The 26,246-nt window shown below is 37.2% G+C and overlaps 1 protein-coding gene and 1 pseudogene across 1 annotated transcript in view; both read left to right on the plus strand.

The window, feature by feature from the left end:
- Window positions 1-24,534, plus strand: part of LOC101587877 (centrosomal protein of 70 kDa) — a 26,328-nt gene extending 1,794 nt beyond the window's left edge. The window contains exons 2-7 of the mRNA XM_023706837.1: window positions 658-759; window positions 15,825-15,950; window positions 17,340-17,430; window positions 20,151-20,274; window positions 20,662-20,842; window positions 24,361-24,534. Of these exons, the coding sequence (XP_023562605.1) occupies window positions 718-759; window positions 15,825-15,950; window positions 17,340-17,430; window positions 20,151-20,274; window positions 20,662-20,842; window positions 24,361-24,534 (738 nt within the window). The 5' untranslated portion in view covers window positions 658-717. The remainder of the gene's footprint in view (window positions 1-657; window positions 760-15,824; window positions 15,951-17,339; window positions 17,431-20,150; window positions 20,275-20,661; window positions 20,843-24,360) is intronic.
- LOC105743876 lies at window positions 17,718-18,964 on the plus strand (annotated as a pseudogene).
- Window positions 24,535-26,246: the final 1,712 nt, after the last annotated feature.

Genomic DNA, 26,246 nt, shown 5'->3' on the forward strand with positions numbered 1-26,246 from the left:
CTGCCTCACCCTCCCAGGTGCTGGGATTATAGGCATATGCCATCACACCTGGTGGCAGTTTGTATCACTGAAAGCTCTAAAAGGTTTCTTACCATCATGCCATATACAAATTTACCTGTCATCCCCGACTCCTGTAGTCAGTGATCTATTCCAGCAATAGTACCCCTAATCCCAGCATTACACTATGAATCAAACATGTACTCTAGAATCAGCCACCTCCAAAAAAAGCCCTGTGGCCACAAGAGGCTCTCTGAGTACATCTAGACACAAACCATTAGCCTGCTTATGCTTTGTGGTCAGTCACATTTTGTATCTGTGAGTGCTTCATTTTAGTGCTCTTATGAGTGAGCTATTCTACCTTTGAAGCCCATAATCCCAAATGATGATTGACTTGGATGCCCAGAAAATGTTTCAACAAAACAGAGAGAAGAACGCTAGAAAGGGGAAAAAAGAGAAGGTAGGAGGCATATGATATGGTAGGGAACCGTGGAGGCCATTAACAGTTACTGTAGTGGTTCGGCTTTTGGTTTGGTGAATACCAGAACCACAGACACCTGTGGCCTCAGATGCCACAGATACCTGAGACTAACACAAGGCCGTTCTTACTAACAGGTTGACTCTTTCAAAATTCTGATTTGTATCATTTTGAAAATCTAGATGAAGATCCAGTTTCGAACATGAGACTCATTGGGTGATCATTTCATTGAGATAATGTGAATGACCAGGTATAAAGTGCAAGAGGAATGTGCAATGACTGAGGTATGTCTCATGGGACAGGTGACTAGATATTGGAAGGTCATGGGAAAAATTCATTGTTCACTGAATATTATGCTAGATATATTACATATTTTATTTTTTACTTCCTAGTAATCCTGTCAGGTAAATATTTATCTCTGTAAGGAAACTGAAGCTTAGGGAATAACTCACTACTTCAGACAATAAATACTGATGATCACCAACTCTAACCACCAGATTTGTTATGTATGCCAGACACTGTTCTATGTTCTTTAAGTGGCTTGTCACATTTTTTAAAAAAATTATTTAGGAAAAAAAAATTATTTAGTACAGGGTCTACAGGATCTCACTATACAGATCAGACTCGTAGTGATTTTCCTCTTTTTAGCCCCCCAAGTGCTAGGATTACAGGTGTGTGCCACCAAGCCCAATCCCATTGGCTGTCTCTGTGTGCTCTGGGGGTGCAGCTGGCATGGCACGCTGGGGATTGAGCCTAGTCCCTGCACCTGCCTAAGCAGGCGCTTTGGTCCTCTGAACTATCTGACTGGCCCTGTTCTGTGTTCTTTCTATGTGAACTCTTCTGATCTTCACAGTACTGTGATCTAATTACTTTTATTGTCCTTATTTTTTTGACGAGGAAATTAAATTATTAGATTAGTGCTTTCTTGGCTCGTGTGTATGTACACAGAGCTATACTAGCTTTCTTTCTTTTTTTAATGTATTTGGTACAGGGTCTCACTACACAGTTTGGATTCTCCTGTTTTCAGCCTCCCCAGCCCTGGGATTGCCACCCAGTCTCAGTGGCTGACTCAGCACACTCGGGGGCGGGGCCAGCATGGCATACAGTGCCAGGATCAAGCTCTGGTCCCTGCACTTGCAGGCTCTTAGTCTGCTGAGCTATCTCGCCAGCCCTATACCAGCTTTCTTTTGGTTAGTATTTTATTTAGGCAAAATGTTTTTACTGTAGAATGAATTTTTTCTTATGAAATAAGACAAAACTCTCATATACAGAATGTATAACTTAATGAATGATAAGATGGTACCACACAGTGTGCTGGAACTCCTCCACTGCCCTAGCTCCTGTGCTCCTGTTAGTTGCCACTCTCCTGATGTTTTAGTTACTTTTTCATTGCTAGAACAAAATACCTGAAACCTACAACTTAAAGGAGGAGAGATTTATTTTGGCACAGTTTCCAAAGTTTTGGCCCATGCTTCATCAGCTCCAAAAACATAGAAATCATATGGTGGAATGGGCTGGCTAGAGCAAAGCTGGTTACCTTGGAGGCCGTGAAAGAGAGAAAAGGGAGGAACCTGGGAGGGAGCAGTTTCCTTCTAGGTCATTCCCCTAGCAACCTGCTGCTTTTGACTGGACCCCAGCTTCTACTAGTGAGTTGGCTGTGGCACTCCCATAATCCAGTCTTTCTGCAAGCCCTACCTCTGAACACATGAGGCTTCTGGGGGACATTTTTAGTCTAAACCATAATAATTCCTTCCCTGCCTTTTAAATACATACTTTTGTGCCTTATCATCTTGACCATAAAAAGAATGTTAAATAAATCTCTTGGTTTTTCTTCGCTTCATTCCTTTCTTATAATTTATCTGGTTATATCGTGAGTCAGATCTGTATATTTCCTACAACCTGAATTCTCCTGATTGCAAACTTGTGTTCCATTCAGTGTGTTTCTTTGTCCTCAGTAATTCTTGCACATTGTTAGCTAGATCCAAGTTGAATCCTTTTGGTAATTTGATCTGAAATCAGTTAATCCTTTTTGTTTTGCTTTGTTTTCTGTTTTTGAGATTATTTGTGGTGGTGGTAGTGGTGGTATTTTTCTTTTTTCTTTCCTAGGTGAAGAAAAATTTTCTTTACAGTACTGGGGATTTAATTTTTTGAATCTGTATATATTCTATTTGTCAGTCTTCTGTCTGAAGAATAGATGACAAATTTTTCCATTTGGTGGGCTGCCTCTTTATTCTGTTGGTTGAACAGAAGCTTTTTAATTTGTTATCCCATCTGTTGGTTCTGTTCGTTCGTTCTTTCTTTCTTTCTTTCTTTCTTTCTTTCTTTCTTTCTTTTTTTGGCAGAACCACGGATTGAACTCAGGCCCTTGCACTTGCCAGGGAAGCACTTATTCCACTGAGCCATCTCACCGGCCCCTTTTGTTTTGTCTTGTTTTTGTGCCATTGGAGTTCTGTTCAGAAAGTCCTTGCCCACACCTATGTGTTCAAGGTTTTTACCTATTTTATCTTGCAGCAGATTTTTTCTGTTTTACCATTTAGATCTTTGGTCCATTTTTATTTTAGTTTGGTACATAGTGAGATGTATGGATCTAGACAGAATCTTTCACATGTGCATATCCAATTATTGACACATTCATGATAGGGCCATAATTTGGATGTCTTATATCCAAGTAACTCTGATATGAACGTATTACATTCCTGCAGGCTTGAGTCACCAGTAGTACAGGCATGACTGCCCCCAGTGTCCCCTCTGATCACTTTTATTGGTCATGTATGTACTTCCAATGATACAGACTGCCTGAAGTGTTGGCCAGTCATGCAGTCAGCAGCAATGTGTTAAATATGCCATTTTTCTTCCAGTGCATGTTTTTCCTGCGGAGAATGTATCTGCAATTGTTTCTGTTTTCTCTATAGTACTCCATTAATCTGTATTTCTGTTTTTGTGTTATTACCATGCTTTTTTAAATCATTGTGGCTTCATAATATAACTTCAAATCAGGGATTAAGATGCCTTCGGCTTTGCTATTGTAACCTAGAAGTGTGTTTGCTTTCTGGATCTTTTCTGGTTCCATGTGAATTTTTGGATTATTTTCTCTAGATCTGTGAAGAATGCTTTGATTGGGATTGCATTAAATCTATATATCAGTTTTGGAACTGTAGCAAACTGTAGCCATTTTTCCTATCCAGGAACATGAGATATCTTTCCATTTTCTGATATCTTCGTCATTGTCCTTTACAGAGGGATGTAATTTTTGTGATAGAGGTCTTTTATTTCTTGGGTAGGTTAATTACTCAGTATTTAAATTTTTTTGATGCTACGGTGAGTGGTATGTTTTCTTAATTTCTTTCTCTGTCATTAGTATATAGGAACACTAATGATTTTTGTGTTTTTATACTGTTACATCTCTGAATTTTGTCATTTTACAAGTTTTAGGGGAGTTTTTTTTTGGGTCTTTTAAGTAGAGGATCATGTCATTTGCACATAATAATGTAGTGGTACCTCAGTTCGCAAACATTTGTGTTTGCAAACAATTTGCAAACAGATGCGTTTGGCAGAATTTTAGGTTTTTTAGTTTACAAACTGCATTGGGTGATGAACATGATAACAGCCATTTTTCTTGCTGAACACAATCTGAATTATGTTTGTGAACTGAAGTACTTTGAGTTCTTCCTTTCTTACATATAAGTGTCCATTTTATTTCTTTCTCTTGCCTGATTGCTCTGGCTAATGTTTCGAGAACAATGTTAAGAAAGAGTGGTGATAGTAGATATCTTTGTCCTCATTTTAGAGGGAAATCTTTCAGTTTTTCCTCATGTAGTATGATGTTAGTAGGTTTGTCATAAATGGCTTTTCATCCCATTGAGATAAAGTCCTTCTATTCCTACTTTATCCAAAGTTTTTAATCATGAATGGATGTTGGACTTTGTCAAAGGCTTTTTCTGTCTATTGAGATGATCGTATGATTTTTATCCTTCTGTTTATATGATGAATTACATTTATTGATTTGTGTATATTGAACCATGCTTGCATCCCTGGGATAAAGTCTACTTGGTCATGGTTTATGATCTTGATATTTATTGCATTGTGTTTGCCAATATCTTGTTGAGGATTTTTAAATCTATCTTTGTTAAAGAGATTAGTCTACAGTTTTCTTTTTTGGTTGAAACCTTGTATGGTTTTGGAGTCAGGGTAATGGTAGCTTTTAGGAATAACTTTGTGAGGAGTAATTTCCTTCTAATTTCATTAGAGTTCAAAAAGTATTGGCGTTAGGTCTTCATTGAAGTTTTTGTAGAATTTGGCAACAAATCCATCAGGTCTTAGGCTTTCTTGGGTTTTAAAAAATTATTACTGCTTCATTTTCATTGCCTATTATAGGATTATTCAGGATTGTTAGTCTTCTTGGTTCAGGTTTGCCAGTTCATATGTATCTAGGAATCTATTTCCTCTGAGTTTTCTGATTTATTGATGTAGAGGTTTGTGAAGTTGTTGGTAATAATATTTTGGGTTTTAGCAATGTCTGTTGTGGTTTCACCTTTTTCATTTCTAATTGTATTGATTTGTGTCTTTTCTTTCTATTTTTTGGTAAAATTGGCTAAGGTTTCATCTTTCGTTTATTCTTTCAACGATGTTTAATTGATTCTTTGTATTTTTTTAAGTCTCAATATCATTGAATTCTGTGCTGATCTTTATAAATTCCATTCTTGCACTAGTTCTGGTTATTATTGTTCTTGCTTCTCTGTGACTTGAGGTACATCACTAGATTGTTTATTTGGGCTCCTTCTCTTTTTCCTGATGTTTGCATTTACAGATATAAATTCCCCTCTAAGGATTGCTTTCATTATTTCCCATAAGTTCTCATGTTGTACTGATATCATCACTTAATTGTAGAAACTATCATATTTCTTAATTTCTTCTGTGACCCATGGATGGTTCAAGAATGTGTTTAATTTCCTTGCATTTGCATAGTTTCCACGGTTTATTTTGCCACTGCTATCTAGTTTCATTGCACTATGATCTGGTAATATGCGTAGCAAAATTTTAACTCTTTTCCATGTGGTATTTTTTGGAGAGAGTTCCATTGCTGCCAAGAGTAAATATTTTAATGAATATTTTATTGTTTTGGGGTCCAGTTGTTTGAAAGTTTGGTTATACTCTCATTTTTCTTTGTTGATTTTGTTTTGTTTTGTTGATCTATTTGTGATAATGAGATATTATGGACCTGCACTATAATTGCACTGTTATTTATCTGCTCTCTTATTTGTAGAAATCTTTTATGGTGGGCATGATGGCACATGCTTGTAGTTCCAGCACTTGGGAGGCTGAGGCAGGAGAATCACTATGAGTTTGAGGTCATCCTGGGCTTATTTTTATTTTTATTTGGCAAAACCGGGGATTGAACTTAGACCTTTATGCTTGCCGGGGAAGCGCTTAATCTACTGAGCCATCTCCATGGCCCCAGTCCTGGGCTTATGAGTTCAAGGCCAGCTTGAACTGCATAACTGCATAGTGAAAATACTGTCTCCAAAAAAAAAAAAAAAAAAAGAAAGAAAGAAAGAAAGAAAAGAAAAACCAAAAAAGAAATGTTTTGTGAGGTTGAGTGCACTATTGTTTGATAAATATATATTTATAATTGTTATCTCTTCAAAGATGAATGCTTTTCTTAACAAATATGTAGTAACCTTTTTTTTTTTTTTTTGCCTCTTCTGATCAGTTTTAGCTTAAAATCCAGTTTGCATAAGAATAGTACAGCTATTCCTGCTTATTTTCAGATTCCGATTGCATGAAATAATTGTTTTCCAACCTTTGACTTTTAGTCTATGAATTTCTTTTGGGGCTAAATGTGTTTCTTGTATATAGTATTTTGTTGAATTTCTTGATCCATTCTGCTAATCTTTGTTGTTTTTTGGGGACACATTGAGACCATTCAGATTGATGGTTATATCTGATAGATATTGACTTATTCCTGTCATTGTATTATTTTTCTGATTCTCTTTCTTTCCTTTCTACTTCATTGCTCTGCATACCTGTGCATTTATTCTAGTCATTCTATTGGATCTTTTGGCACTGGTAACTTCATAGTCATTCATTCATTCTCTGTCTGTCTGTCTGTCTGTCTCTCTCTCTGTCTCTTTCTCTTTCTCTTTAATGTATTTGGTACAAGGTCTCACTACCCAGCAGCTCAGACTCATAGTGATCTTCCTGTTTGCAACCTCCCCAGCGCTGGGATTACAGGTGTGCAACACCATGCCCTGACTTGGTCTCCAGCTCAGCATGCCTGGCGGCGTGGCCAGCATAGCATGTGGTACTGGGGATCAAACTGTGGTCCTTGTGGTTGCCTAAGCAGATGCTCAGTGGCCCAACTTCATCAACTTTTTCTTCATTATTCTTGAGAATTTTTTAGAGTCTGCCTTTAGTGGTCATGAATTTCTTTAGATGGTCTTTATCATAGAAATACTTCATATCTCTATCAATTTTGAAAGATAACTTAGGGGGCCTGCCCCTTAGCTCAGTTCTTTAAGTGGCTGCTTCGACAAAGCAGTCAGGCTCAGGTTGCTGTGGTTCGATCCCCACAACTCAAGCCAGCCAAACCTGCCCTGAAGGCATGCGGAGCAAAAAAAAAAAAGAAAAAAAAAAAGAAAAAGAAAAAAGAAAAGAAAGATAACTTAGCAGGATATGGTATATCAGTTTGTGTTGGAAGCCTAGGTAATATAAAAATGAAAGGGAGAGGAGTGTTTTTAGTAGTGCAGCATGAACTTAGCGTGCTTGAAATTCAATATTCAGCACCAAGGGAAAAAGTGAAGGAACAAAAGAGGGGAGGGAGAAAGGACAGGAAAATCCATTATTATAAATATTTCTGCAGGATCCATATATGACACTTTTAAAAACTATTAGGGATTATATAATCCTAGAATAGTTTCTTCTCTAAGTATCAAAGTTGAAATACAATTTTACAATGGAAAGTAATGATTTCTGTGGTAGTGTTTATCCATAGGTGATATCTCTGGTTAGTGAAATTCAGGACTAGATACCAGGCCTCCTACCTCCTAGTTTGTAGAACAATATAGAATTGTTCTATGTAATAACATGAACTCTCTCTTCTGGGCAGCTATCATCATAAATGTTATGTTTCCTTTTATTATACTTCATTTTCTCTAGAATTGTCCATAATGTGCAATTATGTATGTCTGTATGTATGGTTATAATATGTGTGTTTGATTTGTTAGTTCTAACCTACCGAATATACTGAAGGAATTTATACTAGGAAGCACAGGACCGGGCTTAGCTCAACATCTGTACTATCTGACTTCCAGAACCCATTCACTTTATGTGAAACAAAAGTTGTATTTACTAGACTCCTCTGCACCTAGGTTCCTGGGTGAGAAGACTTAGCTAAGGTACTGTGTCTGTCACACAAGGTGGTTCCTATAAGATTCCAGAGGACAAATTAAAGACATGAGTGTAGGCTGGGAAGATAGCTCAGCAGCTTAAGCACCTGCCTGGCAAGCACAAGTTCCTGAGTTTGATCCCCAGCACTAAAAAAATTTTTAAAATATGAATTTGGATAAAACATGTGAATGCAAAGAGAATAAAACCCATAAAGATGCTGATGAAAGAGATGGGGCAAAAGACAACTTACAGTAGAACTGTTGGTGGAGTTTCAAGAGAGGAATTAAGTTCAATTCCTGGTACCACAAAAAGAGGTGGGGGATTGAGATTTAGGAGACAAACCATCACAAAGATCTGAAAGAATGGTAAAGTAAAATATGGGACAAACAAGGTCCTGAGTTTGATTCCCAGTACAAAAAAAAAAAAAAAAAAAAAAAAAAAAAAAAAAGACAATGACTAGAGTTCCAGCAAATAAAAATTACTTTGAAAAAGAAAATGGAAATTTTCAAAGCAGCATGAGATTCCACTGATATCTGGAACTCGGCTTGTATGCTGAAGAAAAATCTAGATAGGTGACATGATTACATACAAAAGTACTTTTAAAGGGTCATACATGTCCTAAAGTATACAACTAAGGATCTGACAGTGTTTTCTCATAGTGTTTGGCCTGCAGTAGTTGTTAAACAAATACTTCATCTGTGGCTTTTGGTTTCCTTTTCCTCAGTGCCCCCTGGATTGGCTTGGCGGGAATTGGGAGTTTTTGGAGGCATTATATTGCTTTGTTTTCTCATGTTTCTTTGTGTGTGTGTGGGGGGGGGGCTTGCTGGTTGATTATAGTGGGTAGCTTTGTTGCTAATGTAAAGACCTGTTTAATGTCTACTTTTCAAAGGGTCCTTGGGCATAGCTAACTATTAGCATTTTCTTTTGTCCAAGACTCAACCATCTCTTTTTATTTGAGAGGGGTGGTTGTTGCTCATTTGGCCTAGTGTCCAGTTCTTATGGACTATATTATTTATAACCCCCAGACAATTCAGATATTGGCATATAGAGAAAACCAGTTGATAGCAAGAACTATGTCATTTTGGCTAAATTCATAAAATCAACAGTAACACCCAGGCTGGATATTGTCAAACCCTAAAACTAAAAACATACCACCTTCAACCATAGAAAAGAGATCTATAGTTACAGTATAAACAGTATTATATACCAGATATTTATGTACAGTAAATACCTATAGAACAACCTTACCTCCATTAACAGTATAACACTGTTCAAACATAGTAAGATATATTTAACTGTATAGATTTATAAAGCTTAATGGTGATACTTGTAAGAATAGAGGTAGTAGGAACCTTAATTAAGCAGTAAAAGGAAATTAGTAGCATTGGATAAAAGTAAAAGAAAATCAAGAAAGAAAAGGATAAATAAGCATAGAGATTAAACTAAAGGAGAAAAAAGAGATGGGGATAAATAGAAAGAAAATAAGCAAAGAGGAAAAAAAAGAGGCCCTAATTAAACAAATAAAGATAATTGTTTTTGTCTTTTTGAGACAGTCTCGCTATGCAGTTCAGGCTGGCCTTTAACTTTCAGCAATCCTCAGCCTCCCGAGTTCTGAGATTACAGACGTATACTAACATACCTGGCAATACACATAATTTTAATTTTAAAGAAGAAGAAAAGAAAATGGGAGATCAAATTCCAAACACTACACTAAACAAAACAAAGAAATGAAATAGAAAAAAAAGGGTCAAAAGAAAAAAGGGGAAAAAAAATTCTGTGTAAACCACCAAACAAGTGGTTTACTTCCAAGACCTGCAGCCTTTGGAATCCAGCAAGTCACAGTCGTCCTTGCCTCACTTTGTAGCCTGTGGGTTTGTGAAACGACTTCTTTGGTCACAAGGTACCCCTGTCTATAACCTCTTGTCTGCAGCAACCCTCCAAGCTGAGAATTACACCTACTCACATTCATATGTAGGGAAGCAGTGAGACCACTGATCTTACTCGGATATAGACAGTGTGGTACAGGTGCTCAAGCTGACTAGCAACCTCAGTACCACCTCTTGTAGATCCAGTCACTTCTGAAGGCAGGCCTGCCGAATCTGGTCTCCCACTACAGAATTCAGGCCCCATGTCCTGCCTAGCCTGAGCTGGAACTTCGCAGAGGATTGAGGGAATCTCTGTGTGGCCCTTACCCTTTCCCTGTCTGTCTCCTGTGGCAGTTTTTTACTCAGTCCTGGAATGAAGTTGTAGTCTACGTGTTCTGTGGCTGAGTCCCACACAATCAACTTCTTCCCCTAGTGGCACCTGATTATACCCTAGCAGTATGGTGGGTACTGTACTGTATTTGTTCTATAACTTTGTCCCACCATGAAAGAGTCCCACACCATTTTTTTAGTTTATACCAGTTATAGGCTTTCCTTGGAGCTGTTGCCCACCCACTGTTTCTCCCTGAAACAGCTCACTCTTCCAGGCAGGCTTACCACTTGTCTGGGATGTTGGACTCTTCCTGATCAAATCAGTTGTTTGAGTCAACCAGTGCAGCCCTGGGTTGAGGGGAACCAAGTGTAAAGCCTGCTAGGAGTGTAAATGGTTTGATGCCAGAAGTTGACAGGATCTTTCCTTGCATGGCACATAGTGGGTAAGAGGACATTTAAACCTTAACCAAAAACTTAAGCCAGATTTTGTTTTCTCTTTAGAAGTTGAGGCATAAAATTAAAATTTTAAAAATTACGTGTTCTTTATTTCTTTTTTTAAAAAAAGACAGTGAGTCAGTCACATAACATGTTTTAGAACAGATGTTTGTTCAGTGTCATGTAGAAAAACAAATCATAAATATGACTAAAGAAGAGATAATGCAGTTGGTAGTACAAAACATCGGGGGAGGGAGAGATCACTTAGAGGTAATACATGGAAGACTTTAGGCCCGAAGTGCACATGGAACTTTGAAGATATCAAAAAGAGGTAACAATAGTTCTGTTTGCAACTTTTTCAATAAACCTTGTTAAAAGTTTATGCTTAACATTTTGCCTCCATAAATTTTAAATAAATTTACACATGTAAAATTATATTTATGTACACTGTGTGTGTATACATGTGTATATAAACATATAAAGACATTTAAGTATATAGGAACTTTTTTTTTGTGGTACCAGGGATTGAACTCTAGACCTTGCACTTGCAAGGCAAGCTCTTATGTCACTGATCTACCTCCCCAGCCCAAGAACATTTTTGTATATGTAGATGCAATTACATATATAGTATACACAACTAAGTAAGAGGTGAGTGTGAAGTGAAATGAAAACATCTTTAAAAAGTAATTCCTAGAGGGCTGGTGAGATGGCTCAGTGGTCTAAAGCACCTACTTAGAGCAAGCTCAGCAAAGCGCAGGGACCACGGTTCAATCCCCCAGCACCACATGCCAGCCAGCCCCGCCCCCTGGTGGACTGAGCTGGCCACACACACACACACACACACACACACAAACACACACACACAAATAAATAAATAAAAATTTAAAAAAAAAAAAGTAATTCCTAGAACAAAAATGATGCTGCTGACCACTTGGCAAGGATATTTACTAATAATTTAAATCCTAAAACTAGTCAGTATTTTTAGAAGGTAGTCAACAAATACCAAAAACTTACCATCTTGTTAAACACCTCCTTTCATCTTCAACCTCAGTTTCCTTTTTTTTTTTTTTCAACCTCAGTTTTCTACATTGCTCAGTCTCCATTTTTCTATTTTAGCTATCAGCTCTATGTGTTAGTTTGTGGTCACTGTGACCAAATTACCTGAGAGAAGTTTAAAGTTTTATTTGGCCCATAGTTTCAGAGATTTCAACTCATGGTCAGCTAACATCTTTATTTCTGGACCCTGAAGTGAGATAGAACATCCTGGCAAAAGAGTGTAGAGGAGCAAAATTCCTCAGCTCATGACAGTCAAGAAGCAGAAAGATACCAGAATTTTTTTTTTTTTTTTTTTTTCCTGAGAGAAAAATATCAGCAGAGCCACAGAGAAAAGGGCCAAGATAGTCCTCAAGGTCCAGATGATATAGGGGAATGAAACTCCCAACCTGAAAGATACCTGGGACGAGTTTGTGTTTTCTAAAACCAAAGAATGAATTTTAGGAACAAATGGAGGTTAAGAGCAGAATATTTATTGGGGGAAAGAAAACTGGCAGAGAGAGAGAGAGAGACAGAAGGAGGACCCAAGCGGGTTACTCCAAGAAGCTGTCCCTTCCAGGGATTTTTATACAGTAAAACCATGTGGAGAGGCAGGTCTAATGTGCAGAATGGGGGAACTCACTTAGGTGGGCATGTGGTGGGACAAAACTAGTCAACCAGTAAGGTTACAAGCACCATTGCTCAGGTAAAATGGATTAAATTCAGGACCGAATGGGAAAGTGAGTCACATAGCAAGGTGGCATGAATATAGAACAGGACTTTATCAAGTAGCTGGTAGCAGGCAGATTGGTGACTCTTCCTGGCTTCCTCAAGGAGATCAATCTCAGATGCTTATCTTTAGGGAGGTCAGCATTTGTTCCATCTTTGGTCTTTAGGTCTGGCCCACGGCGGGAGCATCTGTCCCTCTTACGTTTGTAAGGTATCTTGTCTTCCATGTTACCTCCTTTGAGGGCCTAGCCTGCCTGCCTGCCCATAATATTTCTAGCTAACTCAGCTGCCCACAATAAGGATACCATTCTCTGCTCCCTTATTTAGGCTCTTTTTCCTGTTTCTGTCATGTTGTGGCTTACATCTAGATGTCCCCCCAAAGCCCGATGTGGTCCTAGGTGGGGCTTTTCAGAGGTGGCTGACTCTAGAGTGTGTGATGATGGAATGGAGGTGTGTGCTTACTAAATCAGTTCCCTGATTGGCTTGGCCTAGTTCTGGGTGTGGATAATGGGAAGGCCCACAGTAGGTGTGAGTGCTACCTGCCCTAAGGACAGGAAGCCTCAGTAGAATATAAAGGACCTAAAGAGAACTGCTGTCATCACCTGCCACTTGTTGCTTATCTGCTGCTGCCTCCTGCCTGCTCTGTGGTGCGCCTCTGCCTGCCACCTTGCTTTGTAGCCAGCCAGTTATAGACTGAAACCTCTACAAACTGTGAGCCAAAATAAACCTCTTTCTTTAACTTTGGGTGGCAGGCGTTTTGTCTCAGTAATGAGGCACTTCTCAATAATGCCATCTAATTATCTCATCAGTGGATCAGTCTGCTGATAAAATTAGAGCCATCATGATCCAGTCACATCTGTAACTAAGCCTTTAGCGCATGAGTCTTCAGAAGACTTCAAATTCAAACCATAACAGTTTACTACTGCATGTTACCCAAATTTACTTGAAGCTACCAGTCAATGAGTCAATAAATTTTGTGGCCCCAGAGCTCAAACCAAGGGTGTCATGCACACTCTACTGCTGAGCTATTTCTGTTGCCCCTAAGAATTATATTGTTAAGCTTTGGTTTCAGGCTATAAGGATACTTAGTTTTGAGGTATGCATTGAGGCTATTTTATACTCCTGTAGTTCTTTAATTTACTTCATAAGAAAATTAGCCAATATAAAATTACTAGGCATTGAGCATTGTAAGCATAGTTTTATGTTATACCCTTAATACAGGGTCAGTTTTCTTTCTTTCTTTCTTTCTTTCTTTCTTTCTTTCTTTCTTTCTTTCTTTTTTACTTTATGTTCTCCTTGTATCTTATTTTCTGTGTGATAGGTTTTTTCAGGCACTGGCGCATCAGAGAAATAGGCAGAAGGAAAAAGAGGAAGGGGTTTTATTATCTTTGAAGACATGGAAAGAATCTAGGGCATCTTTTTTTAAAAAATGTATTTAGTACAGGGTCTACAAGGTCTCACTACACAGATCAGACTCAATAGTGATCCTCCTGTTTTCAGCCTCCTAAGTGCTGGGATTACAGGCCTGCGCCACCACACCCAGTCTCAGCCACCATCTCAGCTCACCCTGGGGGTAGGGCCGGCACAGCATGTCTTGGAGAAAACCTAGGGAAGATGAAGATTCTCTGGATTTGAACAAAGGGAGGCTGAGGCCTTTATAACCTTTTGCCAAGGGTGCAATTTGAGGGGAGATGTTTATTTTTATTTCTTTTCTTTTTCTTTTTTTCTTTTTTTCTTTTTTTTTTTTTTTTTGCAGAATTTGGGATTGAACTCAGGCCCTTACACTTGCCAGAGAAGTGCTTATTCTACTGAGCCATCTCCCCGGCCCCTTAAGGGAGATATTTAGATATACCTGAGAAGCTGATTGGGGGTCTTCCCTGAGGTGGCAGGAAGGGTGAAAGGAAATTGTACCCTGGATTGAATGGGAGAAGGGGAGATGTGGTCTTAGGGAAGATGGGCTGTTGTTTTAAGGGCTTTAGCCATATTAGATGACCACCATAACGACTTAGCAATTTATACTAGGGCCAGAACCTATCACTGTGTACCATGGTTATCTTTGATGATTTGTTAGATGTATTTGCAGAGGGTTTTGTTTTTGTTTTTTTTTTGTTTTGTTTTGTTTTTGTTTTTGTTTTTGTTTTTGTTTTTTTTTGATACCAGGGATTGAATTTGGGACCTTGTGCTTGCCAGGTAAGCACTTATTGTACTGAGCTATCTCCCCAGCCCTGTTAGATGTATTTGTAACATTTCTGTGGGGATAGTTTGAATCCTTTCTTCAGAGATTATTTCATTTGCTTCTGCCAACTTCTTAGAAGCATAATCTGGGATCATCTTGAGCTACTGAAATAATCCAGAAAAGGAGAAGTCAGTTTTCAAGTACATGGGAGAACTAGTTTACTTCTGACTCATCTTTATTTTGAGCATTTAGCTGTCTAGGCTATATCTTTTAAATTTTAGTGACTTTGATTTTGGCCACTCATTTGTTTTTGCAGATCTTCTTTGCAGTTGGTAATGTCTTTAGGGAAAAGAAAAAGTATGATCTTATCTTTTCAATGACAAATTCCTCAGAAGCTCTTTAGGCCTGATCTGCATATTTTAAAATCCACAAACATGGCAGTCTGGGAGCCCAAAGCAACTTGCTCTGGCAGTTGTGGTACCATCATGTCCTCATGTATCTGGGCTCCTTGGCATGCGTGGTTGCTTTATGACTTCTCGTGGTACTTGCCACTCCTCTCTCACTGTCTTGTCTCCCTGCAACAAGTCTTTTCTGAAATAATAGTCCATATGGTACGAGATTATCATTCCTAGGTCCTCCTCAAGCCCTGAAATTCCATGGTTCTAATGAGTGATTTTACTTCTTAAAAAGAAATATATCTATATATTAGAAAAACCAAGTAAATTCTTTGCTCTAGAACAGTAACCACAAAGGCCGACCAGATAGCTCAGCGGGTTAGGCAGAGTTCAGTGGTTCAATCCCCAGCATGCTGTGCTGGCCCTACCACCTGGGCGTGCTGAGACAGTAATTGAGACTGAGCATGGTGGCACGCACCTATAATCTCAGTGCTTGGGAAACTGAAAACAGGAGAATCACTTCAAGTCTGATCTACGTGGGAGACCCTGTAGATCCTGTATTAAATACAAAAAGGAAAAAAAAAAACCTAGCAATCACAGATTAGAATAAATCATGATAGAGTAGATCATACAAATTCTTTTGTGTCAGACAGAAGCCTTTATTGTACTTAAAAGTAAAGACCACCTAACCAAGTGGTGCTCCATTTATCCTTGGAGTCCAGTGACTCGTTAGACTCGCTTGTAATTCTTTGTCGAACAGTTTTTTAAAAATGTTTTGATAACTCCCAAAAGATAGTTTTTTACTGTTACATCTTTTTCACATTATCTAGTTAAAACAAATAGTTTTCTCTATCATTCCCTGTGTGTTTAAAACCTTTGAATGCCCCCCAAATGTAAAATAGGGTTTATTCAAATCTTACAGGAATGTCTTAATTTGCAAAAATAATGGATTCTTTTGAATAAAATTTCCTTTAACTGCTATTTTACTTTTTAAAATTTAGGCAACTCAAAGTACTTTATTGCCAACCTCTACCTCTTTTGATTCTGCAAGAGAAACTATGCCTCCAGCAGCCCCTAAAGTCCAGGAATCCAGTCAATTATCAAACAGACTCATGATTGAAAAACAGGTAAAATATTTTAAGTCACTGTTTCTCAGTATGTGCCAAAAAAAAAATTAGGTCTACAAATGTGAAAAACCTGACATTAAAAAGATCCTTTGGTTAAACAATTTTGGGGACCTCTGGGTTAAAGATTATTAAATGTCTTTATCACCCTGAGACCTTACACTCAGCATTTTCCTCCTTATGTAGTACTAGTAGTAAGTTGGTGTTTGTAGCACCTATTTTGAAAAATGACATCTCTTACTGTTTTTAGAATTTATTCATTAAGTTCCAAGAGATATCAGGTAAGAACATTATTTGAAATGTATAATCTTGCTTTGTAAAATTATTTTTAATGAGTTATACAGTAGACCTTCATTGAGAGATTCATATTAAGCTTTTGGTTCCTTCTGAGATATCAGTGATAATTTTGCATCCACCAAATAGTTAAGCTCTGTGTCTGAAGATCTAAATTATAAAAGAGTGATAAATTATGTAAGAAAGAAATACATTAAAAATAAGCGGGGAAAATGTCAGAAAGAAACATTTCAAAGAACCATCAGAATCACCTATTTGGAGATGATTGGTTCTTTAATATTTAGAGGCATTGGATATGAAGCATATAGCACTTTTATTTGTATTTTGTCAGTTGTCCAAATTTTTAATCTGTAGGGGAGGGTACTGAGGATAGGACCAAGGGATTCTTGTGTGCTAACTAACCATGTACTTTACCACTGGTTACATGTTATTTTTATGTCCTTTTCTTTTTCTTGTTTCTTACTTTTTCCCCCCAACTAAGGTTTTTGTTGATTTCTGAGATTTAAGATTCCTTTGTTTAGGATGTAAATTTAGAATGAGATACGAGATTTATTTGTCTTTTTAGGATAATTCTATTAGGATCCATTATTCAGATTGATAGCCTCCTTTTTATGGTTAGACCTTGTCCATTATACAAACGAATATGTAAATTATTGGCTCTGTGTAATTAGCTGTGTCTTAAGGTTTTTTTTGTCATCCTACTAATTATTAAAGTACCACTTATTTCTGAGTGTTTTAGGTACTCTATTTAATTGATACTATCTAATTTGCATCTATTTCTTCTGATGGGACCTGGTCTTGTTCATTTATATTTTTGTGCTTCATGGACATTACAGGATATTTTCTGTTTGCTTTAATTTGTCCAGTAGTGCCTACGTGTGTATATTCTGTATAATTTGTGTTAATTTGCAAACTTCTAGTCTGTTGCTTATTTTGTTAGAAATTGTATTTATGTGTTTTAATCATAAGCATAAAATTCACATTTTAATAAACCCTTTGGAGAAAAAGTTCTGTTGATATGAAAGCATAGGAAATTATATGTAAGAAATATCCTTCATATCTTAAAGTTGATCCTTTTTTCTGCCTTTGTACTTGTAGCAGGAGGAAGCAGAATGGGAAACCATGAATGTACTGTTAATCAGGCATGGCTTAAGACCCTTGTGCCTAGTCAAAAGAACAGAACTTAAAGGTAATCAAATCTTGTTTTTTATTCTGCAAAACAAAAATTATTTTTTCTTTAAAAATTTTTTATCTGGATGTGCTCAGTCCTTCTGGTGTACTGTGGAAATGAGCTGCAGTGCTGGGCCAGCTTTGCTTGGGCCTTGGGTGGAGGAGGGGGGACTTGGGTTTCACTTTTGTTTTTCCTTTGACCCTGGCAAGCTAGACTAGGAGAGGCTCACCCTTGCCCCTGGGACTGCTGTCCCCAGTCCTTTGCCCCCCACCTCCTATCCCCAACCTTGTCCTGGGTCCTATCGTATGCCAGGCTGTGTGGCCCTGGGCCAGGAGCCTGAGCTGTCCAAGAAGTGCTGCTCTGAAACCTTATGTTGTAATGCATAGGAAGCAAAGAATGTGAAAAGGGGGACCAAGTGCCACTGTGTGTGACAGGGAGTCCACAGAAGAGATTGTGTCTCAGGACTGTGCCGTCAGCACCGTAGATTCCCTGATCAGCTTGCCATTTGCCATTATAGATAACTGAAGATGCTTGTGGATTCACTGATATTCCTCAGATAAACTTGAAGAGGAATGAAGAAAAGGAATAAAGACCAAGCAAGGGGTTGGCCAGATAGCTCAGTGGATTAAAGCACCTTCTTAGGCAGATTGGGGCAGGGGCAGGGGTTGGATCCCTCGTGTTGTGCCAGCCCCGCCCCCAGGGCACGCCGAGATGTGGATTGAGACTGGGTGTGGTGGCAGGCACCTGTAACCCCAGCGATTGGGAAACTGAAAAACTGTAAGGATCTCAAGTCAGATCTGTGTAGTGAGAACCTGTAGGCCCTGTAGACCCTGTACTAAGATACATTAAAAAAAAAAAGCAAGCAAATGAAGAAAAGGAAAACGAAGGATTATCAACCCAACTATTTCCTATCCATTCCCATTACCAACAAAAGGATTACAAGAGGAATTAAGACCCTGCAAAGCATGATAATACAGGATGAGTGACTGGCGAAAGCAGTGGTTGGTGGTAGCTCCTTTCATATTACCTTGCTAGTGACGCAGTTATTAAACGAAGATGAAGTGAACATTGGTGTGGATGCACTTTAGCAACGGAAGCTGTCAGTAGAAGATGTCTTCCAGAGAAGGTGTGTAACATTTCCCTTCCAAGGGACTGACACCTTCAGAAATCAGGTTGGCTTTGTAAGCTAGTGGACAAAGAGCACATCCCCCCACTTTCAGAGAATGCAGAGAGTACAAAGAGGATATTTCAAGACAGAGGTATCCTGGCAGGAAAAAGCAGAAGTTATAAGCCTTGCTTGACCTTTATGAAGTTTTCCAAAGCCCCCTGGCTCCGGAAACGTGGAGTGAAAAAGATAGACCCCAAGTGGTATGAAAAATTGATCAAGCACAGATTTGGAGAAGAAGCATTACACCACATAGATCTTTGTTCCAAGGAGAAGATAGAACAGAGTAATGGTTATAATTGCTGTGAGTCTTCAGTTATGGTTGGTAAGAAACTTATTGGAACCCAAGGCTTAATGAAGTTTTGGGACAAGAAAAGATGGGCCTGAAGTCCAAAGTGGAACTGAAAAGGAAAATTTTATTAATGCCTGAGACTAAAGCCAAAATTAGGGAGTTTTTTGAAGGAAAACTCATTAATAACAGTAATCAAGCAGCTAATGTTGATTTCAGCACAACTTTGACATAAACCTTTCCTTGCTATTGTAGCATAGTTTATAAAATTTCAGCTTGTTGGTAAACATCAAAGTGTTCTTTTTTTTTTTTTTTTTTTTTGGCAGAACCAGAGATTGAACTCGGGCCCTTGCGCTTGCCAGGGAAGCGCTTATTCCACTGAGCCATCTCCCCGGCACCTATCAAAGTGTTCTGACAGTTTGTATGTAACAGTGGACCAATATTGGGTGCAGAATTAATCCTTTCTTACCAAGGAAAACCGATTTTGCCATTTTTCTGAGCTGATCTTGTGTTTTAGGATGTTTGTAAAATAATGAGGCATTTTATAGAAATGACTTTGTAATGAGCTTTTGTGAGACGTTCATCAGGTCCTTGCAGATAAAGAATGGCCTGAAAAGTCATCTGCAGACAAAATAAAATAAAACCAACATTATTTTAAGTGTCACTTGCCTCCTGTTAACAAGATTGTTTCTAAAAAGAAACATCCAGTTGTGTCTACCTTTAGTGTTACTTTTAATGAAAATTTGAATATTTTTGAACATTAACCTTGAACCAATTTTTATAAATGTAATAATTGCAATCACTGGTTAAGAATAGTTTATAATACATGTATTATTTTTCACTGATCAAAAAATTAGTTTGCCTTGTCATTTCTTATTGAATAAATGTTTAGGATTTTTGTTTTCTATCTTTCTGAAGATAAACCATAGGTCTTACTGTATACCTTTGCATTTGTTTGCATTGGTTTATTTTTAAAGAGCATTCTTGAAAAATTTCTCCCCGTGATGATTATTAATTACAGCTTTTTTTCTATCGTCATTGTAAAATTGCTGCTACTAATAATAGATCATGAGAGGGAGGAAATGATTGGAGATCAAATGTAAAATCCAGTTTGCTCATGGGTCGTAGCTATCTTTTCATGAGTAAATTATACTATACTTATTTGCAAATAAGTTTATGCATTTTCGTTCCTTTCAATAAAAGTTTTGTTTCCCTTAAAGAAATCTTCAGAATGTTTTACCTTACCTTTATTTTTAATGTCTATATCATATTTTTAAAATGCAGATCTTATCATTTTTGATAAACAGTCATCACAAAGGATGAGGCAGAATTTGAGAATGTTGGTGGAAGAAACAGAACGTCAGCAGAGCATGATACAAGAGCTCATAGAAACTAATCAGCAGCTTAAGTAAGAAACTGAATTATTTGTGTCCTTAAAAATAACTACTTTGAAAAGAAACCTAATATTTAATTTTTCATTTTGATTAAGTGTTAAAATTTTAAACTACTTTTGTAGGTAAATCGGTAAAATTTCAATAGATATGTTGGTAATAGCTTAGCATAGATGATATAGTCATATTGTCTATTAGTTTCTGTCCTAGAAATGTTGATTGGGTATAGCTCAGTAGAAGATCATGTGCTTATTATGCTCAAGGGCCTGCATCCAGTCCTTAGCGCCAAAACAAAGATACAGTATTAAGAATGCAGAGAAATTTCAGAAAGTAAATTGTTCAACATGTTCGGTGATTTGGTTTATTTTTAATACTAAGGATTGGAATTATGTCTATTAAATTAGAAATGAACTTCAGCTAGAAAAAAGCCGAGCTGCACATGAGGAACAACGAGCTAATGACTTGGAACAAATTATGGAGAGTGTAAAATGCAAAATTGGAGAATTAGAAGATGAATCTCTAAATAGGATTTGTCAGCAACAAAATAAAATGAAAGATCTTCAAAGGGAACACAGAACTTTACAGGTACTGAATTATGCATTCTCTTAAATGATGATTTGTATTAAAACAGCTCATAATGGTCCCAGGTGACTTCGATGTTGCTTAATTCAGTGTATTTTTTATTTTTTAACTTATTTCACCTATCAGTGTGATTTTTTTGAAATACCTTTTGTTTGGTTTCCAGAGTAGCCCCTTTGTTTTTCTTTCTTATTTCACTTGCCATTTAGTTCCTTTGTTGCAGAATCTTCTTATCTACCTAACATCTTGGTGTTGAAATTCTCTTTGACCTTTTCTTTTTTCTGGATTTGCTATAGTAACTCATGACTCACAGATTTATATCTGTAAGTCAGATTTTTCTTCTAGTCCTTTACTCATGGACAGCAATCTCTATTGAATATCTGATAAGCATAGGACTTTACAGGTGTAAAACTAAATTATTTTTATCAGAATGGCAATATTATAATATTGAATACTCAATTTCCTAATTAAAAATATTAAAAGTTTGCTGTTATTTGATAAAAGGAAATGATGAGAAAGATGGAATTGTCCCTAGAGTATAATTATTTCACAGCTTAAGACAGGTTCTTCTATTTTTAGTATATAATTGTTTCCAAGTTGAGAATGATTTAGTTTTGTGTATTTCACAGTTGGGGGCAAGAAACACTGGTTTTGTATGTATGTGGCGAAAGTCAAGGAAATCAACATGCTTGAGACATACTGAAAGATTGTTAAGGAGAAAGACAATTCACGTTGGCTTAGGGTACTAACAGCATCAGTATCTGGTTTTGTGCATCACACCTGGCTCGCGTTTGCTTCTAGTAGGTATCTAGGTTCACTAGTAATTTGGGGTCATCTTAGCTTCAGTTTCAGAGATTGTGATTATTGAAGCTAAGCTTCAGCCCCAAAGAGAACTGGTCTAGTTCTAGTTCACCCTTACTCTTAGCATGTAGGGTAGAATTTTCCTATATCCATGTCTATTTTGCATCTCCTGAGTATCTAATTTTGTTTCTGTAGTCCTGCCAGGATAATAGAATATAATAAATAAAATAGAATAAGAATAGAATAGAATAATTAAAAATAAAATAGTAAAATATCTTTGCTCACTTTCGTACCTTCCATGACTCCTTTTCAGATATTTCAAAACAGGGGCTACATGGCTCCAGAAGCTCCTCCAAGATCATAGCTCTATACAGTTTTTCACTTCCTTGTTAGGACTTTCAGATTTTTAAAATACATTTTGATCTTCTTTTTAAAGTTTTCCTCAGTAGAAGAGTTGGTCTGAATTACCTAGTCTCTCATTTACAGAATAGGATTTTTAAAAATTCAAGTATATAGTGGTATGGCTTTTGTGTTATCAGTGTGTGATTATTCTAATATGAGAAGTTCTTGGGCTGGGGCGATAGCTCAGCAGTGTAAGCACCTGCCTGGAGAGCTCAGGGTCAGTCTCCAGGACGGCATGCCATACTTCAACCGAAGCTGGATGTAGTGGTGCACATCTGTAATCCTAGCGCTGGGGAGGCTGAAGCAGGAGGATCACTATGAGTCTGAACTGCATAGTGAGACCCTGTACCAAATACATAAATAAAAACAAAAAAAGAGAAGTTCTTTGTAGGTTTGGGCTATTGTGTATTACTTCTTTAGGTCTTTGTTCATGATGTTTTCTTTATGTCCCTGGTTGTATGTTATAAAAGGCATAGTATTTCAAAAAGTTTTATGGGCACCAGGAACCATTTGAAAACTAAGGTGAAGACATCTTATTTCAGGGACTAAGCTCAGTCATAACCTAATTTTAATCTCCTTAGGTGGAAGAAGAGAACCTTAAATCAAAAGCTTAGATAAAGGAGTTGGAGAAATGATAGTTCCAGTATAGCACTTGATGAAAGGAAATGAAGTCCTTTTTAGTAAGGTGCTCTTGCATAGTTCATGGTTTTGGAGAAAAAGTAAACTCAAAGAAGTGAAGTTAGCTTTCAAAGCTCTTTCCCCAGTGATATTTGTAGATTCCTGAACATTGAGAGCATCCAGGTTTTCCTTCATTCTGTCAATGTGGTGTATCTTTTCCTCTCCTTTTGTTGAATTATTCTAGCATGTCAAGAGTAAGTCTCCCTTGTACCTGGTGTATAGGTAATCCTTTTCACATACTATTAAAATTTGGTTTGCCAGTGTTTTATTGGGATATTTGCATCAGTAATGGATATTTGCTATATAGTACTCTTTTTATGTATTTGGAACAGGGTCTCACTACATAGATCAGACAGTGGTCCTCCTGTTTTCAGTCTCCCAAGCACTCCGGGTCTCAGTTGCCATCTTAGTGCGCCTGGGGGTGGGGCCAGCATGGCACATAGGGGGTTGAACCCTGGCCGCTGCACTCTGCCTAAGCAGGCACTTTAGTCCACGGAGCTATCTGGCTGGCCTTATATAGTATTCTTTTCTGATAATGCCTTTGGCTTTAATATTAAGCTACTGTTTATATCATATAATGAATTAAGAAATAATTGACTTCTGTATGCTGCTCTTATGTCATACAACTTTACAATACTCAGTGGATGTAGGTTCATGACCAACTTACACAAGCAGGTGTTAGCACCCTCATCACGTGGCTACAGTGGCCTTGCCAGATATCCAGGGAATGCTGAGGTGGAGGGTCAGTTTCACATGTAATCCATGATTACTAGGAGATACGATGTTACCAGAAGCCAAAGCCTTTTTCTCTTTGAGAGTTGCTAAGTCTCAACAAACTTCATACAATGGACAGATGAACATGTGCTTGGATATGGGTGTTCCTTTTTGAAAAGAATGTATGGTTGTAACTTGTAAGTCATGTGGGGAAAAGCTTATTATTGAGCTTTATACAAGTATATTAATGAGTGAGCAAGCATTTTCTAATGAACTTTCAAACTGGGGTAGAAACTATAAAATAAGGGGAAACCAGGCAAGTAATAGCTTGCTTAAAATAAGGGAAGCGAATGTCTAAGACTCTTTTGCATAAATCCCAGAGTGTATACTGATTATTTCTTGACGATAACTTCCTGGTTATAGACTTACCTGTGAGTTTGCATTCTCCCACATTGCCTGAATGCCCAAGATAACATTTTCAGTTCTACATTTTCATTGGTCACTTATGAACCTTAACTTTCATTCCTGATTCTCTTTGAACATTCTCCATATTGGTTCCTGCCTGATTATTGTTTCCACCTAAACCTAAACATAAAATTACCAGTTATGGGTGTTTTTGTGTTGATGTTGTTTTCAATACTCATTACTTAGTGCAAGCTGGCCTTGGACTCACTTACATAGTCTGGACTGGCCTCAAACTCACAGCAATCCTCCTGCCTCAGCCTCCTGAGTGCTGTGATTACACGTAAGCACCACCCTGCCTGACCCAAAATTAACCAATTTTATGGATATTCTTAAATTTCCTACTAAGAACTCTTAAATGCACTCTTGAATGCAACAGCCCAGTAGAAACTGAATATATCTTAGATCTTAGGACAGTGTGTTATAAGTGTATGTATCATAATTTTTTTTTTAAATTTCTGTTACAGTCAAAATGCCAACATTACAAGAAAAAACAAATGGAACAGCAACAGACTATTGCTTCTTTGCAAAAGGATGTCTGTCGATTAACAAAAGAGGAAGAAGAACGAATTATCACTCAAAACAGAGTGTTTGCCTATCTCTGCAAAAGAGTTCCTCATACAGTCTTGGACCGACAGTAATATTTACCATATAATATGATAATGCTAGATTCACTTTTTAGAAAACTGGTTATATCTTGGGAGTGGTTCTGTCTTTTATTACCCAGAGGATTCTCCCTCTGCTTTCTTTTTTTTTCCCTCATCCTGTACAGTTCCTTTGTCCTAGAACTCTTGAGGAATGAAATTAGATGTTTACTAAAAATAACTCTAAACATTTAAAATTAATTCCCATCTATTTTTTCTCAATTATTGAATTTTTTTCTCAATTATTGAATTCTGTACTAGTAAAAAATAACTTTTTACTAGTACAGAAAAACATAGAAGTTGTACTTTCACTGGTTTCTGGAAACTTGCTTGTTTTTAGGTCTTAGCTGTTGGGACTGTACACCCATGCTCACTGCAGCATTAGTCCCAACAGCTAAGACCTAAAAACAAGCAATGCAGTGAGCATGGGTGTACAGGTGCCCCTTAGTAGTGATTTTGTTTCCTTTGGATAGTGAGATTGCTGGATCAAATAGTAGTTCTCTTTTTAATGTTTTGAGGAACCTTCATACTGCTTCCCGTAATATCTGTAAATCTACATTCTGATCAGCAATGTGCAAGGTTCCCTTTTATCTCACCAGCACTTTTTACTTTTAGTTTGGTTGCTAATAACCATTCATTGGAGTGAGATAATAGCTTATTGTGGCTTTCATTTGCATTTTCTGGTGATTAGTGATAGTGACCATTTTTTCATAGATGTTAGCATTTTATATCATGTTTTGAGAAATGTTTATTAAAATCTATTTTTCTGGATTTTTTTTTTCCTATTGAAATTGCAGAGTTCCTTGTCTATTCTGATTATCAATCACTTTTTTATCAATCACTTTTTAAGTGTATAGTTCGCAGTGTATATTTTCTCCTATTTTGCAGGTTATCTGCACTGTTGACCATTTCTTTTCCTGTATCCAGTCTCTGAAATTTGCTGTAATCACATTTATTTTTGCTTTTGTTTCCTATGTTTTTAGGATCTTCAAAAAAATATTTTTGCCCATTCCAATATCCCAAGCAGTTGTGTTTTCTTATATCAGTTCCCTAGTTTCAATTCCTTAATCTGTTTGGAGTTATTTTTTTTTTTTTACTTTAAAGAGAATAACAAATAATAAAAAAAATTAGAAACAATATAGAACATTAAAGAACAAGATGATAGGACTTCAATAATGGTTGTTATATTACATATTGTTCTCTTCAAAGTAGTTGTTAAATTACCAAATATAAGCATGTAAAATTGGTCAAAAAATTAAGTGTTCTTTTCAGTACACCAATAGAAATTATAGTACAATTATCTTAGCCATGTATGTATTTTCCTCTTTCCTTCATTCCTTTCTTCCTTCCTTCCTTCCTTCCTTTTCTCTTTTCCCTCATTCAAGTTGTTCTTTCCTTTTGAGTGGTTTCTTTCCCTTGGGGTTGATCTTTGTAACTGGTGATAGGAGTCTATTTTTATTCTTCTCCATGTGGATATCCAGTTTTCCATGACCATAAACTCCCAGTTAATTAGCTGTCAGATGTTTCTCAAAAGTACTCATTCCTTTTAGTGAGCAATGGTATTTAGAAACCACTCTATAGGGGTTAAGTTGCATATTGATTATTGTGTTGTCAGTGACTTTTAAACTTTTCAGTAGAACTAGGAATTATATATTTCTGGGGAAGATTTTAGCCAAATCATTAGACTTTTTTTTTCCAAATTACGTGAA

Source organism: Octodon degus, unplaced genomic scaffold (genome assembly GCF_000260255.1).
Source record: "Octodon degus isolate 3935 unplaced genomic scaffold, OctDeg1.0 scaffold00008, whole genome shotgun sequence".
Classification (NCBI taxonomy): domain Eukaryota; kingdom Metazoa; phylum Chordata; class Mammalia; order Rodentia; family Octodontidae; genus Octodon; species Octodon degus.